Genomic DNA, 18,047 nt, shown 5'->3' on the forward strand with positions numbered 1-18,047 from the left:
GAGCCAGCTCTTCAGCGCTTGACGTCCTGCTTTGCGGAAACTGCCAAAATGTTTGGCCTGGAAGCTGGAAGTCAGCCTGAAGAAAACTGAGGTCCTCCATCAGCCAGCTCCCCACCATGACTACCAGCCCCCCCACATCTCCATCGGGCACACAAAACTCAAAACGGTCAACCAGTTTACCTATCTCGGCTGCACCATTTCATCAGATGCAAGGATCGACAATGAGATAGACAACAGACTCGCCAAGGCAAATAGCGCCTTTGGAAGACTACACAAAAGAGTCTGGAAAAACAACCAACTGAAAAACCTCACAAAGATAAGCGTATACAGAGCCGTTGTCATACCCACACTCCTGTTCGGCTCCGAATCATGGGTCCTCTACCGGCACCACCTACGGCTCCTAGAACGCTTCCACCAGCGTTGTCTCCGCTCCATCCTCAACATCCATTGGAGCGCTTACACCCCTAACGTCGAAGTACTCGAGATGGCAGAGGTCGACAGCATCGAGTCCACGCTGCTGAAGATCCAGCTGCGCTGGATGGGTCACGTCTCCAGAATGGAGGACCATCGCCTTCCCAAGATCGTGTTATATGGCGAGCTCTCCACTGGCCACCGTGACAGAGGTGCACCAAAGAAAAGGTACAAGGACTGCCTAAAGAAATCTCTTGGTGCCTGCCACATTGACCACCGCCAGTGGGCTGATAACGCCTCAAACCGTGCATCTTGGCGCCTCACAGTTTGGCGGGCAGCCACCTCCTTTGAAGAAGACCGCAGAGCCCACCTCACGAACAAAAGGCAAAGGAGGAAAAACCCAACACCCAACCCCAACCAACCAATTTTCCCCTGCAACCGCTGCAATCATGTCTGCCTGTCCCGCATCGGACTTGTCAGCCACAAACGAGCCTGCAGCTGACGTGGACTTTTTTTTACCCCCTCCATAAATCTTCGTCCGCGAAGCCAAGCCAAAGAAAAAAAGAAAGAATCATTGAACCATCCTAAAGCACCAACAAAATACATAAGCATTAAAATTAATAAAATTATAAATTAAACAACCTGCATAATTTATAATGTTCTTAATAAGATGCTAAATTCTAATCTTAATGTTGTGCTAAATTAAAGGCTTTTGTGGTTAGGAATTTCAAAATTTGAGTCAGTGCATTTAGTTAGTTTCTCGTTCGATCTGATCAAAAACAAGTTGGCAGAATAATGATTGACTGTGGTTTAATGTATTGTGCAGTTTGGTTTTATTGTAATCAAAGGCACTAAATTAAAAATTAATGCAGCATGATGACCCAAAATATCAACCACCTCTTTGTCTCCTGAGATACTGCTAAACCCATTTACAGTACCGGTAGTTTATTATTTTTTTTGCCCCAGGATCTGCAGTTGTTTGTCTCCATTAAATTAAAGCTTCACAATGAGAAGAGAAATGTCAAATTATTCAAATATAGGTGGTAAGTCATTTGTTTGTAATCACTGTCAAAGAGAAAGTGGTATTGCAATGTTAAGGGTGCTCCAGTGCCTGAATCTGTGCAGAGCTCCTTGATAGTGGAAGGGAGATAGCAATAAAGAGCTGATTGAGGTTGACTGTGACTGTAGGGAGAGAGAAAGTCAGAGCTCAGCAATGGCTAAATAGTTGTCTTGTGTTCTCTGTAATGACAACTATAAAATATGGAAATGGGCTGATAGAAGAATTGAAAACTAAAGTGAGAATTTTAAAATTAAATTATAACTGGAAATTGTTAACTCAATTCCTCAAGGCCAGCATGCCTGTTCTTGTTGATACAGAAATCCATGATTTAAAGAATTGGTAAAACAGCCAAGGGATAGATTTGCTAGATTCTGTCAGTTACTCTTTTCAATTTAACTGATGTATTCTAAACTTTAATCCTAGTTCTCATTAATTAAAAAAAAAAATCCTTGACTCAAAATGGGTTAACGTAAACCCATAAAGGCTAATTATGGATACTGATTTTAAATTTCAGATTTATTACATGGCATCCCATACAAGCCAGAGATTTATTTTTCTGCAGGCGAGACAGAATGACCACTTATTGGTAATGGAAGGAAAATCTCTACACAGTGTATTTCCCTTATTTACCTTGTGCCTTTTTGCAAAAAAATGATCCAATTTACTTTTATGATATAATTCATTTCATATCACTGGTTGCAGAGCTGAACAATTTTAATCTACATTTCTTCCTTGACAAGCTTCTGTGAAAGTGGCAGGATGCAGACTTGGTCAGAATAAATCTGCTTGATATTCTTTAAGAGTCCTTGAGTGTTCTGACTGCTACTTTGCACAATGCAATGTGTTGAGAACAACATTCATTTTGAAAACTAAGTGTCCTTCAGTTGCTAACATTGATAGGGTAATAGCTTATAACCATGCAGCCAAATCATTTTATAGCAGTGTAATTTGTTACAAGTTTTTCCAAAGGAAAATGGATTTGAAATGTACTGAAAACATCCTTTGATCAGGTTCAGACTGAATGTACAAAATGCCAAGTGTTCGAGGGAGAATATCAAAACTATTTTACAAAAATAAATCCTTGACATTAAGTTTCATTTGGATAACAATGGTGTCTTTGAGTTGAGGTATGGTAATGCCTACGAATCAATTTGAATAATGAGACAAAAGTAAAATAATGATTGATGACTTCTCACCAGAACCAGAAAGAAATTGCATACTTCTATTGTTAAGGCATCCATATTACTAAGCGATCCTGCAATGGCCAATCTAAAAAGATCAAGAAATTGTACCTCTTTGTCAGGATCTTCAGCCTGAACATATTTTCACCAAATTTTCATGAGACCTTCCTTATTATTATGCCTAATAAACTTGCCAATGTCTCAACATGATTTCTTTCTGTTTCTATGATATGGTTGCATTTAGTGATGTCTTTCCTCGAACCTTCACCAACTAATTCTCTTATTCACCTGTAGGGTAAATGACTGAAATTGTTTGAGCCCTCCAGGGTATGTGCTGCATTGTCCTTGAGAACCCCATTCTCTCATTACTTCATGCTGGATCACTTACTATTCTCTCAAGCAGCAACATCCGAAACTCTTTGCCAGTGTGGGTGCCTGTTGATGTTTTCGGTGTTGCTGCTTACTGAGGCTAAAAGCTGAGCTGGAGCTATCAATAAAATGGCCTTTTATTTTGAAGGGAGTCAACTGTCAACAAAGATATCCTGCTACTAAAATATATCAAAAGTTAACACCTGGTACGTTCAGTCTTTAAAGATACTCATGCAACTAAATGCACCAGCTGGACAATGAAAAGGTGATGCATCACTTGCATTTACTTGGAAGGGTGCTGTGGACCAAGTGGTCATTGAGTGATGCCCCATCAGAATCTTAAAAAGGGGAGAGAGTGAATGGTGTGGATCAGAATTGTTTAGAGGGGTTTGGCTCTGGTTCAGATTAGTGACTTGGCTACCCATTGAGCCAAAGGGCCTGTTTTTGTGTTGTGTCTGAGGCCAGAAATGGCAAACCAGATTTATTAAATGTGAAGATTGGAAGGCTGGAAGATGAGGACCAGAGTAAAACACCTGAAAGTGAAGGGGGAAAAAGTGCTGGAAAAAGATGGATGTGATGGTAGGAACCGCAAATCATGCACATCTTTTTTTAAGCAAAAGGAAAAACTGGCAGGAGCTCTGCTGAGGATGGTGACATCATTTAAATGGATGTGGCAGAAATGGAATAGATACATTTCAGATAAAAAGTTCTATACCACATATTCAGATAGGAAGGTCCCTCTTTTTAACCATCTCCCTGTCCTTTATGCTGGCATTTATTCTGTAATATCACTCCTGCATTCCACACTACCACAGATCATTCTTCTTTTATCCCAATTGCCATGTCCTGTCTTTGATCTTGCATATAAAATGTTATATTTCTAACCAATGTTTATCCTGGCAAAAACTTATCAATCTGTAATGTAAAATCCATTAATACTACTTTGTATATTATTCCCTATGTTTTTGTTTTCACCTTGTGATTTGGTCTCTATAAATATGAATACAGCAACATAAAATTTGTAGTTAAATTGCTAATACTGATCTTTATAACAACAATGCCAGAAGTATACAAATATATATGCTGCAATTTTGATGCAGGAGATTGCTCAATGTTCTTGAGAGAAGCAAAGAAAAAAGAGTTCGCTAAATGGTATCAAGAAATTGTACCTCTTTGTCCCATGTAGTTTCTTTCACTTCCCTTATTGCTAGATGGTCCGTATTGATGAGATGGAAATAGGAGGTCCCTCCTACTCGTACTCAATGATTATGTGACATGATGGCATGTCTAACTTTGGAAAATAAAATTTGATGTTCCTCTAATGTAATGAATTTAAACTTTTCAAATTTATGGGGTCCTTTTATTATTTTTTTCATCATGTATAAGATCGTTTAGATCTTGTGAGTTTGTGGGGTACTTTTAATGGTAGTATAATTGTTTGTATTTACCAAATAACTTCAGAAGGGAAGGGGGTAGAATTTGTAATATAGTATCAATTTTTAAAAGATTCTTTCAATTATCCACATATTATAACTGTTTAAATGATTACTTGACTATTTGCTTTGTTTGATTGTTATGATATTTAGTTTAAATGTGACATTTATACAAGTCTTTCTTTTGTATACTTCCTTTTTCATATTTACCTCTTTATATTTAGATAAATATGGATTCTGGTTTATCTATTATTATTGTAAAATGTAATAAAAATATTGAAACACAAAATGCATGATTTAAATGTAATTTATTTCAAGAACCGCATCATGCTGAAGAAGATTGAAAAGAGGGTTGGTGCGAGAACACAGCCTTGCTTCACGCCATTGTTAATGGAGAAGGGTTCAGAGAGCTCATTGCTGTATCTGACCCAACCTTGTTGGTTTTCGTGCAGTTGGATACCCATGTTGAGGAACTTTGGGGGGCATCCGATGCGCTCTAGTATTTGCCAAAGCCCTTTCCTGCTCACGGTGTCAAAGGCTTTGGTGAGGTCAACGAAGGTGATGTAGAGTCCTTTGTTTTGTTCTCTGCACTTTTCTTGGAGCTGTCTGAGGGCAAAGACCATGTCAGTAGTTCCTCTGTTTGCACGAAAGCTGCACTGTGATTCTGGGAGAATATTCTCGGTGGCACTAGGTATTATTCTATTTAGGAGAATCCTAGCGAAGATTTTGCCTGCAATGGAGAGCAGCGTGATTCCCCTGTAGTTTGAGCAGTCTGATTTCTCGCCTTTGTTTTTGTACAGGGTGATGATGATGGCATCACGAAGGTCCTGAGGCAGTTTTCCTTGGTCCCAACAAAGCTTGAAAAACTCATGCAGTTTGACATGCAGAGTTTTGCCGCCAGCCACACCAAGACACAAGAGAAACTTGTCCATGAACTACTCTTTGCAGATGATGCTGCTTTAGTTGCCCATTCAGAGCCAGCTCTTCAGCGCTTGACGTCCTGTTTTGCGGAAACTGCCAAAATGTTTGGCCTGGAAGTCAGCCTGAAGAAAACGGAGGTCCTCCATCAGCCAGCTCCCCACCATGACTACCAGCACCCCCACATCTCCATCGGGCACACAAAACGGTCAACCAGTTCACCTATCTCGGCTGCACCATTTAATCAGATGCAAGGATCGACAACAAGATAGAAAACAGACTCGCCAAGGCAAATAGTGCCTTTGGAAGACTACACAAAAGAGTCTGGAAAAACAACCAACTGAAAAACCTCACAAAGATGAGCGTATACAGAGCCGTTGTCATACCCACACTCCTGTTCGGCTCCGATTCATGGGTCCTCTACCGGCATCACCTACGGCTCCTAGAACGCTTCCACCAGCGTTGTCTCCGCTCCATCCTCAACATTCATTGGAGCGCTTTCATCCCTAACGTCGAAGTACTCGAGATGGCAGAGGTCGACAGCATCGAGTCCACACTGCTGAAGATCCAACTGCGCTGGGTGGGTCACGTCTCCAGAATGGAGGACCATCGCCTTCCCAAGATCGTGTTATATGGCGAGCTCTCCACTGGCCACCGTGACAGAGGTGTACCAAAGAAGAGGTACAAGGACTGCCTAAAGAAATCTCTTGGTGCCTGCCACATTGACCACCGCCAGTGGGCTGATATCGCCTCAAACCGTGCATCTTGGCGCTTCACAGTTCGGCAGGCAGCAACCTCCTTTGAAGAAGACCGCAGAGCTCACCTCACTGACAAAAGACAAAGGAGGAAAAACCCAACACCCAACCCCAACCAACCAATTTTCCCCTGCAACCGCTGCAACCGTGTCTGCCTGTCCCACATCGGACTTGTCAGCCACAAACGAGCCTGCAGCTGACATGGACATTTACCCCCTCCATAAATCTTCGTCCGCGAAGCCAAGCCAAAGAAAGAAGAAAAAGATTTCAAGAACCAATCTGGGTCAGGCAGCATCAATAGTGGGAAATGGGTAGTTGTCTTGGGTCAAAACATAGCTTCAAAACTGAGAAATGAGAGGGTAGACAGGCCATGTTTTAGAGGAGAGTGAGAAAGGTCAGTAGATGGTGGAAGCAGATACGAGTTTAGTGTTTAAGAAACTTATTGATAGACATGAATACACAAGGAATAGAGGGCTATATATCATGTGCAAGCAGCAGAGTTTAAGTTAGGCCTCATATTTCAGGTAGATGTCATGGATTAAAAGTCTGTTCCTGTGCTAACTGTTCTATGTTTCACAATAAAAGATGGCAAGAGAAGCACAAGCACTGCAGATGCTAGAATCTTGAGAGAACAAAGCAAAGCAGAGAAATGACCAGTCAATGTTTCATGTCAGGAATCTTTTGATGAGTTTAAAATGGGAAATGGAGAGAATTGGCATTAAAAGGGGGTGGAAGGGGAGCTGTTGTGCTGGGGAGAGACCAAGAGATGATAGGATGCTGGACAAATGAAGGTGGAAGGTGGAGTTAAAGGTTGGAGAGGAGGCCATGAAGAGTGGAGTGGGGGTTGGCAAAAGCTAGTATAAAGGACAGATGGAAATGATGGAACCATATCAGGATGGGAGTTACCCAAACCTGGAAAGCCCAATGTTCATTGGGTTCTTCACTGATTTCTTGGCATGCTAAAATTTGATGGTTTCCATGGAGATAATTGAAAAGGACATTAAGGGACAACTAAGCTGCAATTATGGTTTGAACAAATTAATATGCACTAAAGTTTGATTATTTTTTCAGGTTCATTTATTTTAAAGATGGTTGAATAAATATACAAAAACAGTTCTGAAGCTTGGTACTCTAAAATAAATGTCAAATATTGAATATCAAGCTGGTGAAACATTTCTGAGTTTTAGAGGTGCAAATTGTATTTTTTTTGAAAGAAAGTTTTTAGTGTAATGATTCTAACCCCACTTTTCATGAGAGCAGCAGTATCATTCATAGTGCAAAAGTCTGTTGCAACTTTCATCCCACAAAAGAATGACAGCTTGAATTGTTTTACTCAGTCTCCAGGAATGGAATTGAATCTACAAATCTCTACTTAAGGGATAAATAAGCGATCAACCGAACAATGAACTATTATTTGCTCAATATAATTTACTTGAGCTGGTGGCTTTGAGGATTTAATCAAGGCATTTTCAAAATCGCTCTGTTCCTTATGTTTCCTAATTGTCTTAGCTGGAAATGACAGTGGGTGGTGGGGGTAGAAAGTTTGGTAGAGATTGAGAGGTTCAGCAGAGAGGAAGTCAGTCAAAAGTATCTGTTGATTCCAGAGTGGTTGAAATAAAGAAGTCAGAAAAGGGAAGAACTGTATGCAAGAAAAGCATTGCTGTAATGCCCAAGCTTCACTGGAAGTCACAGCATCTATTCTGCCATGCCTGCATCATCTCATCAGGGAAGTAAAGGCTATGTGTTAGTCCTCTAAAGGCCTTGTGTTGTGTTCTATATTTCTTTCTTTCTGCAAGAAAGGTACATGTATTAATGGCAATCTTGTGATATGAGTAATGTGTGTGTGTGTGTGTGTGTGTGTGTGTGTGTGTGTGTGTGTGTGTGTGTGTGTGTGTGTGTGTGTGTGTGTGAGAGATTTAAGAAGAAACATAAAAACATAGAAGATAGGAGCAGGAGTAGGTCATTCGACCCCTCGAGCCTGCTCCGCCATTCAACAAGATCATGGCTGATCTTAAAGTTCAGTACCCCGTCCCCGCCTTCTCTCCGTAACCTTTAATACCCTTATACTGAAGTAATAGATCTAATTCCCTCTTAAATAGATTTAATGAACCTGCCTCTACTGCTCTCTGTGGCAATGAATTCCACAGATTCACCACCCTCTGGGTCAAGAAATTCCTCCTCATCTCGGTCCTAAATGGTTTGCCTATTATCCTCAAACCATGGCCCTGGGTTCTGGATTTTCCCATCCTTGGAAACATCCCATCTGCATCCATTCTGTCCAGTCCTGCCAGAATTTTATAGGTCTCTATGAGATCCCCTCTCAATCTTCTAAACTCCAGCGAGTCCAATCCCAATTTGCGCAATCTATCCTCATAAGTCATTCCTGCCATTCCAGGTATCAGCCTGGTGAATTGCCTCTGCACTCCCTCCATTGCAAGAACCTCCTTCCTTAGATCAGGTGACCAAAACTGCACACAATACTCCAGGTGGGGTCTCACCAAGGCCCTGTACAGCTGCAGTAAGGTATCCTTGTTTCTAGACTTAAACCCTCTTGATATGAAGGCCAACATACCATTTGTGGTCATGGCTTATTTTTTTATTGATTCTCTTTCACAATATGGGTGTCACAGGCAAGGCCAACTTGCGCTGCATATTTGACTGTGTCTATTGTGAATGTAAAGTTGGTTATCATCAAGGGACTGTGGCAAAGTGAACAATTTGAAATGAAGTCCATTGTACTATGAATAATGGAGCATAATGGGGGATGGGCTTGCTGTATCACAATCAGTGAAGCTGCGACTAGTGCAGCATTGATCACACTGCTGAGGATTTTTGAGACATCATGGACACAGGAAGGTGGGGCCAATGTAGTCAGCCGCTCTACACGGGCTGCTGCCAGAGTTGACTGTCGGGCATAAAACCAATTATCTCCTAGTGGGAGGCTCTGCTGCTCTACTACTGGATGAAGTCAGTAGTGTGAGGCAGTGGACTGCATTCTTCCTGATACAAAGCACAAATTTGGTACCAAGCCACTTTTAAAAAAATAAATCAGCATCCAAATGATTCGAGCATTGTAACTTTCCTTCTTCCTTGAGTATTGGGATTTCTTCTCCACAGCAGCTCATTTTTAAATAGAATTTATTCTCTCAACTGTTGGTCCAATAAGGATGCAGAAATTTTAAGGTAAGGTTATCTTGGACTCAACGACTTAATATCGAGTATTTAGCTGGAGATCTACATTAACACCATTTTCTAAATCCCATCTCCTCCTTGGTTTTGTTTTTATTTATTTGACAGCAGAATTATTTTAATATGTTATATTTTCTTTTAAAATTTCTTATTACATAATCTGCAAAACATTCAAAATTCTAACATTGCTGAAGCATAGATGCAAGAAAATGATTTGTGGAATAGACAAATTTAACAAATACATTGTGGAATAAAATGTTATTGTTAGGGTTTGTAGTCATTTTCTTGCCCATTCTCTTGATCCTCTGCAATATGATGTATTACAGGCTGTGGAAAGTGGTGGACAGTTCAGTTTTAGGTTCTTGCCAGGGTTGCTGTGAAACTAACAATGATTAAAGAGCAGCCTGTGGTGGCTGTCCTTTAGAATTTCTCTTCCTCTGTGAGAAAGTACACGATTTTTGGCACAAACTTCCTCATAAATGGTACTGGATGCAAGGATGTGAAAAGAATTCTGGATTAAGGCTCACTTCATCATCTTGGGGCAGAGTATATTGAATCTTGAGCAGGGTATTACAAACGGTTCACTGACAAGATTGCTTATTATATTAACATGCAATAAATATCTTGGCAACTTAAATTCACAAAAACATTCTCATCAGGTATTTTTAAAAGAAAGCTCCGGTTCCATTAACATGTAGAATATTGAATAAAGATGATGGTTATTGTCACATTTCTCTGGCTGGAAGAGACTGGAAAATATATTGTTGCAGAAATAATGAAACCAGTTTTGTTCTTAGTTCTTAATGCATTTGGTATATGTGCATAGTGAAGGGAAGGGACAAATTAGTTTTCCCTTTAGCATTTTGCATAGGTCAAATGGATTCACTCCAATACTTGGATTTAGTTTCTTCATGTTATTACAAATGAATTGCAATGAGATTTCTGATTACTTTCTGCCAGAGAGATTTATTGTATGATGATAGCGGATGTTAGTGTGTGGAATGACAGCATTCTTTTCTCCTAAAAACAAGTCAAAAGTGAAGACACGTGACTTTGCGATTCTCAATCCTGAGGACACAGCTTTTGGAACTCTTTCTGTACTTATTTGAACATGTCCACTGACTTGCTTCTCAGACCTGTGTCTTAAACACCCATTTTGTTTTTCAGGTACTTGTTTCATTTTCACTTTTTTAAAAATTACTATTGGACATCAATTTGTACATTAAAGCACAATTTTTTTGACTTTTGGCATTATAAACTGTTTTGTTAGGAACTCAGAAATTATAGAGTAGTTTATTAGTTGTAATATAGTCCGAAGGTGTTCCAGCACAGAAACAAAATCTTTGGCCCAACCTGGGTCCATGGTGGTCAAGCTGTCTACCAAATTTGGTCCAATTTTCATCTTTCCCATCTTTGTTGGACATTACAATTGTACCTGAATCTAGCCCGGTTTCTGGTCTGCTCACTTCACGTTCCTATCACCCCTCTGGTCCTTTTTAAATTTTTCCCCTCTATGTCCTCTAATTTTGGTTTACTCAGCCTCCTACACGCCAAGGAGAAAACTCCCAGTCTCTCCTTATAACTCAAGCCTTCCAGTCCTGAATAGATTCTCCTGAATATTCTCTGAACCCTATGCAGCTTAATGACATATTTCTTTTAATTAGAAAGAACTACCCATAATGCTCCAAGTGCAAAAGGTAGTGTAAGCTGACATCCCGTGCCTATAATGAATGTCCTTAGCAATGAAGGAAAACATTCCAAATCCCTTCTTCACCACCCTCTCTACCTGTGTTGCAACTGCACCCCAGGTCTCTCTGAAACCCTTGAAACAGAAAATAGGTGTAGGAGGAGGCCATTTTCCCCTTCAAGCCTACACCGCCATTCATTATGATCATGGGTGCTCAGTACCCGGTTCCTGCTTTCTTCGCATACCCCCTAATCCCCTTGGCCACAAGGGCCAAATCTAACCTACACTTAAATATTGACGGGGAACTGGCCTTAACTACTTCCTGTGCAAAGAATTCCACACATTTACCTCTCTCTGAGAGAAGAAATTTTTCCTCATCTCAGTCCTAAAAAAAATTCTTCCTTATTCTGGTTTTTCCCAGCATTTGGTAACAACCTTCCTGCATCTAGTCTGTCTAAACCATTAAGAATTTTATGTTTCTATAAGATCCCCCCTCAATCTTCTAAATTCCAGAGAATACAAGCCTAATTCCAGTGAATACAAGCCAAATAGTAATTGTGAAAGATTTTTTGGTGTGTTTTTAAACATAGTAACTAGATATATGAATAAGATTACATCTTGGAACAGAAGAAGCTGTTAATCTAATAACACTATCGTATTTATTTCCTGGAGATATTTCAAACTGGCAAAGCAGTATATCAATTCGGAAGTGAGATGAATCGCATGCTATTACGATAAGAAAGAAATCTGTATCTGTCAAACCATTCAGTTCATGTTTCTTTACAAACTCTCACAAAGAATTTATGAAGAATTTTTTGAAAACAAAACCTGCTTCAAATAAAATTATTTCTGGGAAACTGAATATTAATTGTGATTAATAATGAATATTATGATGTCCAGTCCTGGGTCAGATATAACTTTACATACTGGGAAAACAAAAATATTCCCTGTCATCAATTTCATTCCCTACCCTATGCATACTTCAGACTAATTCCAATTGTAATGACTGGCGGTGCCTCAATAAAGGGTCGTTTGCTGCACACGAGAACAAGGGTTGATTTCAATTATTCAAGATTCCTTTATTGTCATGTAATAATACAGAACATGTGATGTTACATGAAATTGCCTTCTACCTGCCATAAGGCAAAGACTTGCCATTAGCGTCACCCAGGGCCCCTTACACAAGAGAGTCTCCTCAGAGTCATTGAGTGTCCATGAATTTGCCTCAAGTTCTCCTGCAGCCTCTGCAGCCCCATAAACTCTTGTTCAGTTGAGCTCCAGATCCAAACTTCCTTCATGACCAGGAATCTTTTGGTGTCTGGGGCACTTTAGGGGCCATTTTCTCCCCCTCAGCATCCTCTTGAGTCCTGGCTCCTATAAGCATGTTTCCTGCTGCCCATTTGGATCCATTGACCTGACTTCAAGTTGCCTGCAGCCCGTATGGGTCCTTCAGACCCTTGCTGGTCCTCTGCCTTGGTCACCTTCCCTGTAGGATTGTCTCTTCTGCTTCTCCTTCTTGGGGTGAGGAGGTGGGGTGGTGATCTTCCTAGTTCTGGTGCCCTGCACAGTTCTGCTGTGCCTTGTCACTGTCAAGCACAGGAACCACAGTCTTGTGCACAGACCTCCATGGTTGCAGGATTTTGATTACAAACACTGTCAGTTCCTTCAACAGGCTGTTCAAAGCCTGTATGGAGCCCCTGGCACTATCATAATTTTAGTACTATTTGTAATGCAACAACAGCTACTCTGGCTTAGATTCACTAGCACAATTGCAAAGATCAAAAGTTGGAACCTTCTCAATTAGTTAGTAACACTAAAGTAATGTCGACCCAAAAAAACAAATTGTTGAAAAAAGTCAGCACATGTGGCAGTATGCCTGGAAGGTAATGAGCAGTTGATGTTTTGGGTCAAACCCTGTCAGGAGAGACAGAAAGGAGAATGAAGGCCAACAACATGAGAGGAGAGGGGGAGGTGTTGGTCAGTGATATATGGTCTGATGAAGGGTAAAAAAAAATGATGGACAGATAGAACCAGGTGGAGGAGTAGGAGGGATGGAAAAAGGGATGTGACAGTGATTGGTGGACCCTGCATCAGAACTGATTTTTCTCTTCATTGCCTTTGGTTGAATCATGCAACTGAGTTATTCAAGAGCATTTAAAGTATTGAACATGCATACCATTCCAGCATCATTTAATTAATTTATCATTCTTTCTCTTCTTACCATTATCCCAACCTAATGAGCGGCACAGTCAGTGCAACACTGCTACAGTATCAGCGATCGGGACTGTGGCTCACAATCCAAGCATTCTGCAAGGGATTTGTACACTCTCCCAGTGTCTGCATGTGTTTCCACCGAGTCCTCTGATTTCCTCCCACAGTTTAAAAAAAAATGTACTGGGGTTTTAGGTCAATTGGGCGGCAGGGGCTTGTGAGCCAAAAGGCCTTGTTACTGTGCTCCATATCTCCATTTAAATTTAACGAATAAAGGGATCTTCTCCATCGATAATTGATGTCATTAATTTCCTTGAAGTTGCAGTTGACATTACAAAATGGTCAATTTTGCAAATGTATGAGGAGAAAGATTAGCTATGAATCTGTTCACTTTTTTTGCTGAATATGTAATTTTGTACAACTTTCCTATAAGAAAACACAGTAATAAGTGCTAGAACTGATTCAAGGCCAGTGACATGCTGCAGACAAGTGGTGCATTATGCTTAAAATATAATACTATCCTTGTTGGGAAGCCATTAAGCAATAATCACCAAGATAAGTGAACCTTGGTCCAGATGTAACAAACTGAAACAATGTGTACTAACGTTAAATGACATTGTATGTTTGATGAAAGGTTGAGCAATTTTAAAAGGAATTGCCTGAAGATTCAATTGCAGAACTCTGAAAGTCTTTTCTCTTCCATGAATATTTCTGTGTCATTTTGTTTTCTCCAGAAATTTAATCTGCCACTTCCAGATTTGAAATATACTTGTACCCCAATGTCATTTCGAACCAAGTAGTATACAGGGATGAGAACAATCTCCAAATAACAGTTCCTTTAGCATATTGTACCTGGAATGACCATTATTGGACATATGCCCAGGACAACCTCTCCTTTTCAGCATGGGATACCTGACATGCAAAACAATTACCTTTGAGCCTGAATATTGTAGGTGCAAAAACCTCATTAGTGAGGGATGTCAAAATTTGGGTTGATACTCTAATGTAGCATTGAAATCCCAAGGAACTTCTGCACTCTAGGAGATACATGCAGATGTATAATGTTTCAGATGAAATACAAAAAGTCCCCAGGTTAAAAACAAGTTCCATTACCTAGGTCTGTCTTTAAATCAAATTTGTATTTAAGTCAGAACAAGTATATACAGTCCGTATGTACTCCATGTTGTTATGTACATCAGTTAGCCAAATGTTTATCATAGTATATATTTTACCTTTCTAAGCATGTAAAAGACTTAAGAAACACTTCCAAATTCACAACAATATCTTAAACATAAGATGAAGTAGGAGAAGATGATGGAGAGATGGCTCCTGTTGGAGAGGATGGATCTGATGCTGGAGAGTTGGAGTTTGATTCTGCTGCTGGGGGATCACTAGCACTTGCATCAGATTTGCGCTTTGGAGGCATAGTTACTCTGTTATTATGCACTTACAGTCGTTTCAGGCTTTTCCCCTGGTAGATTTGTTTAGTACAAATACAGTTGAGGTGCATGAGTATTTTTGCCATGTGAAACTTGGAGGTGGAACCGGCTGCAAAGAAGCATCTGTTCATTTCCAGCTGCCTTTCACCCAACGAGTCAGTAAAGCTTCACCAAACTGTTGGTTCACAAGTCACTTGTAAACCAAGTGAAATCAGAGTATACAGTACTGTACCGGTGCGATGTGCAAATCCATACTTTTCAATTTTGAATCTGTTCTTGTGCTTGTGATATGTGGTATGCTACACACTCAATGCTGGGTGATAACAGCATTGCATGAGAGTATTGTGTAGCATACTCACGATGCTCGAACCCTGGAAGTTGACGGCATTCTACTTCCAGCGAGTTTGTCGGTTCGTAAATACGAGTTGTTTGTCAATTGGATGTTTTTAACCTGGGGTATTAAACTGTCAATTCTCCCAAATAGGTTTAGAAGATTTCCAGTTTGCAGCTTGAAGAAGAGCAGTGTAAAATTCTTGGTAACTGGGGCATTATTTTCCTGGTCAATGTCAATTAAATAAATTATCTAGTCATTTTTTCTTTGCTGAGAACAAATAACAATGTTACGATAATGTCTCTATTTTTAAATAGATTTAATTCTAAAGCACTATAACATGATCTCCTAATTTAATAGTGGAAAGAGCTGAACATACAAACAAGAAAGAGAATAAATAGATTTCTAGCAAGCTTCTCAAGTTGTAAATTAGTGTGTAAAAGGTTTCTTTAAAATCTGATGACTTTAATTACGAAATATGTGAAAGTGACATGAAACAATTTTATTTAAAGCGGATGCCAAATGTTTGTCAATGAAATTTGCCTTTGACAATGATAAAAGCTCCTAGTGCACGCGAAAAGTTTTTTTTTTCAGTGCACAATTATTACCTTTTTGTACTGAACAGTGACAGAAGGTCTTGAGTTGTATAGTTCACTCATTCTTTCATTGCAGACATCAGTTTCCTCTTCGTCATAATAGTATTTTAGAAGGTGATGTCACTAATACATTTTTTCTCTTCTGAGACAGGATTTTTTAGCTTTCTGGTTGAGAAGATGCAAACAAAGGAAATCCTGAGGAGTCTATGGCTGTTGGAGTTGGATGAATTCAGCCGTTACTTTCGCACTCTCCCCCCTCCAACACTGGTGGGAATAGCTTCCTTTACAGCTATTGTAGCATATTGGCTAGCTACCAGACCCAAAGCCCTAAAGCCTCCTTGTGATCTTTCGCAACAGTCGGTGGAAATTGAGGTAAGTCCAGTCTCGGGCCAATATACCTTTCATAAAACTGATAATCTGACACAAATGTTTTTTTTTGTTAGACTGTGAGCTAAAATAATAGTTTTAAAGTTGTAGCAATATGCAGAAAATAATAAGAATATTTTGGATATATAGTATAGTTTTTTAATCCTATTTATTAATGCCTGCTTAGCCCTCAAAATACTCCAGTCATCTTTAATTCAAATGCAATAGTTCCCACAGGTGTGACCATAATTGTGGCAGTTTTAAACTTCTATGGTGAAAACATAAAGCTGGAGAAACTCAGCAGATCAAACAGGTGTCCTTTATATTAGCAAAGATAAAAACACATAATTGACATTTCGGGCTCGAGCTCTTCATCAAGGTATGGAAAAATTTTGGCAGGCTTCCGACCAAAAGAGTAGAAGGGGAGGGGTGATCACAAAGGCAAAAGATGACAGGTGGAGAAGGGAAGGATGGGACAGCAGCGATCAGGGTGGAGGAGGGATGGCTAGGTGCAAGGAGGGGGAAGGAAGGGAGGAGAACTGTGGAAGGAAAGGGGGCAAGAGGAGTGCAGGAAAAGTCGATGTTAATACCATCTGGCTGGAGAGGGCCCAGATGGAAAATCAGGTGTTGTTCCTCCAATTTGCAGGTGGTCTTGGTGGCACAGTACACAAGGCTACAGACAGACGTGGGTATGGGAGTGTGATACAGAACTGAAATGGTCGACTTCTGTGAGGTCTCTCACCGCTGCAGATGGAGCAAGAGTGCTCAGTGAAGCGAGGAGGTGCGAGCGCAATTGTGGCACCTCCTGCGGCCACAAGGGAAGGGGGGAAGAGTGGCAGTTGGTGGGGAGGGATGAGTGAATGAGGGAGTCACAGAGGGAGCATTCCCTATGGAAGGCAGAGAGGGGAGGATAGGGAAAGATGTGCCTGTTAGTGAAAATTCCAGAGGATAATTTGTTGGATGCAGAGGCTGGTGGAGTGGTAGGTAGGGATGAGAAGGATTCTATATTTGTTGTGTCTGGGGCAGAGGGGCCCAGGGCAGATGAGTGGGAAATGGAGGAGATGTGGGTGAGAGCCGAGTTGATGGTGGTGGAGAGGAAGCCATGTTTGTGGAAGAAGGCAGATCTGGACTGGAAGATCTAATCTTGGGAGCTGATGTGGTGGCGATGGTGAAATTGAGAGAGGGGATAGAATCCTTGCAGGGGACTGGGTGTGAGGAAGTATCGTCGAGGTAGTTGTGGGAATTGGTGGGTTTATAATACATGTTGGTGGAAAGCTTGTCTCCCAAGATGGAGACAGAGAGATCCAGGAAGGGAAGAGTGTTGTCAGAATGGAGATAGACCAGGTGAATTTGAGATCAGGGTGGAAGATAAATGCGAAATGGATGAAGTTAACAAGCTCATCATGGTGCATGAGGCAGCACCGATGTAATATGCTAAACCTAGCAAATTATTTCTGTTATGTATTAAATCATGAAGTAGTTGTGATAAACCATCAATATATCTCATAACAGGTGTCTCATTGACAACAACTGAGCTCCGATTCTAACTTGGGTCACATGGACCTGCCAAGCAGCAGCTCTTCGAGCTGTTTCACATGTAATTAATTTTTCCCTTTTTCATTAATCCAGGGGGTGGCACTAAGATTCTGCTCAGAATTTCACAATAAAAGGAAAAATAAGGTTAGAATATCAACCTATGTGGACAAAATCCCAGCCAACTAGTCTGGCTTTATACATTGGAATGTAATTAATGATCTACAAAGCATGACTAATTTTTAAACAGTTTTAAATTTAACTTCCCAGCAACTCTGTAATATTTAAGAATTACAATGTTTCAAAGTCAGGATGATGTTCAACTTTGCAGAAGAACTGCAATGCCACTGTTGCTCTTGTCCCAGGTGCTAGAGAGAGGTCATGGACATAGAAGTTTCTTACAAATGAACATTGCATTGCACAAAAGGATAGTTTGAAATTTTCTTTCAGGTTCCGATCATGAACTAAGTCGTTGATAAGCAATAGCAATCAATGGCCACTTAAAGACTTTGAAGGAAAGGATGAAAAAGAGAACTGGGAAATGATAAAAGAATATGAAAAGGAATGT

At 40.3% G+C, this 18,047-nt stretch overlaps 1 protein-coding gene across 10 annotated transcripts in view; it reads left to right on the forward strand.

Moving 5' to 3' along the window:
- LOC138743253 (long-chain-fatty-acid--CoA ligase 6-like) overlaps positions 1-18,047 on the forward strand; it is a 121,457-nt gene that overhangs the window by 49,961 nt on the left and 53,449 nt on the right. For 7 of the 10 annotated variants that reach the window (XM_069898233.1, XM_069898235.1, XM_069898236.1 and 4 more), the window contains 2 exons: positions 15,732-15,952; positions 17,576-17,626. In XM_069898233.1, coding sequence (XP_069754334.1) covers positions 15,758-15,952; positions 17,576-17,626 — 246 coding nt within the window. In that variant the 5' untranslated portion in view covers positions 15,732-15,757. Of the gene's footprint in view, positions 1-7,818; positions 7,928-9,027; positions 9,311-15,731; positions 15,953-17,575; positions 17,627-18,047 lie in introns of those variants that run through there. The other 3 variants (XM_069898240.1, XM_069898232.1, XM_069898231.1) reach the window with 3 other exon arrangements.

This window comes from Narcine bancroftii, chromosome 9 (genome assembly GCF_036971445.1).
Source record: "Narcine bancroftii isolate sNarBan1 chromosome 9, sNarBan1.hap1, whole genome shotgun sequence".
NCBI classification, from domain to species: domain Eukaryota; kingdom Metazoa; phylum Chordata; class Chondrichthyes; order Torpediniformes; family Narcinidae; genus Narcine; species Narcine bancroftii.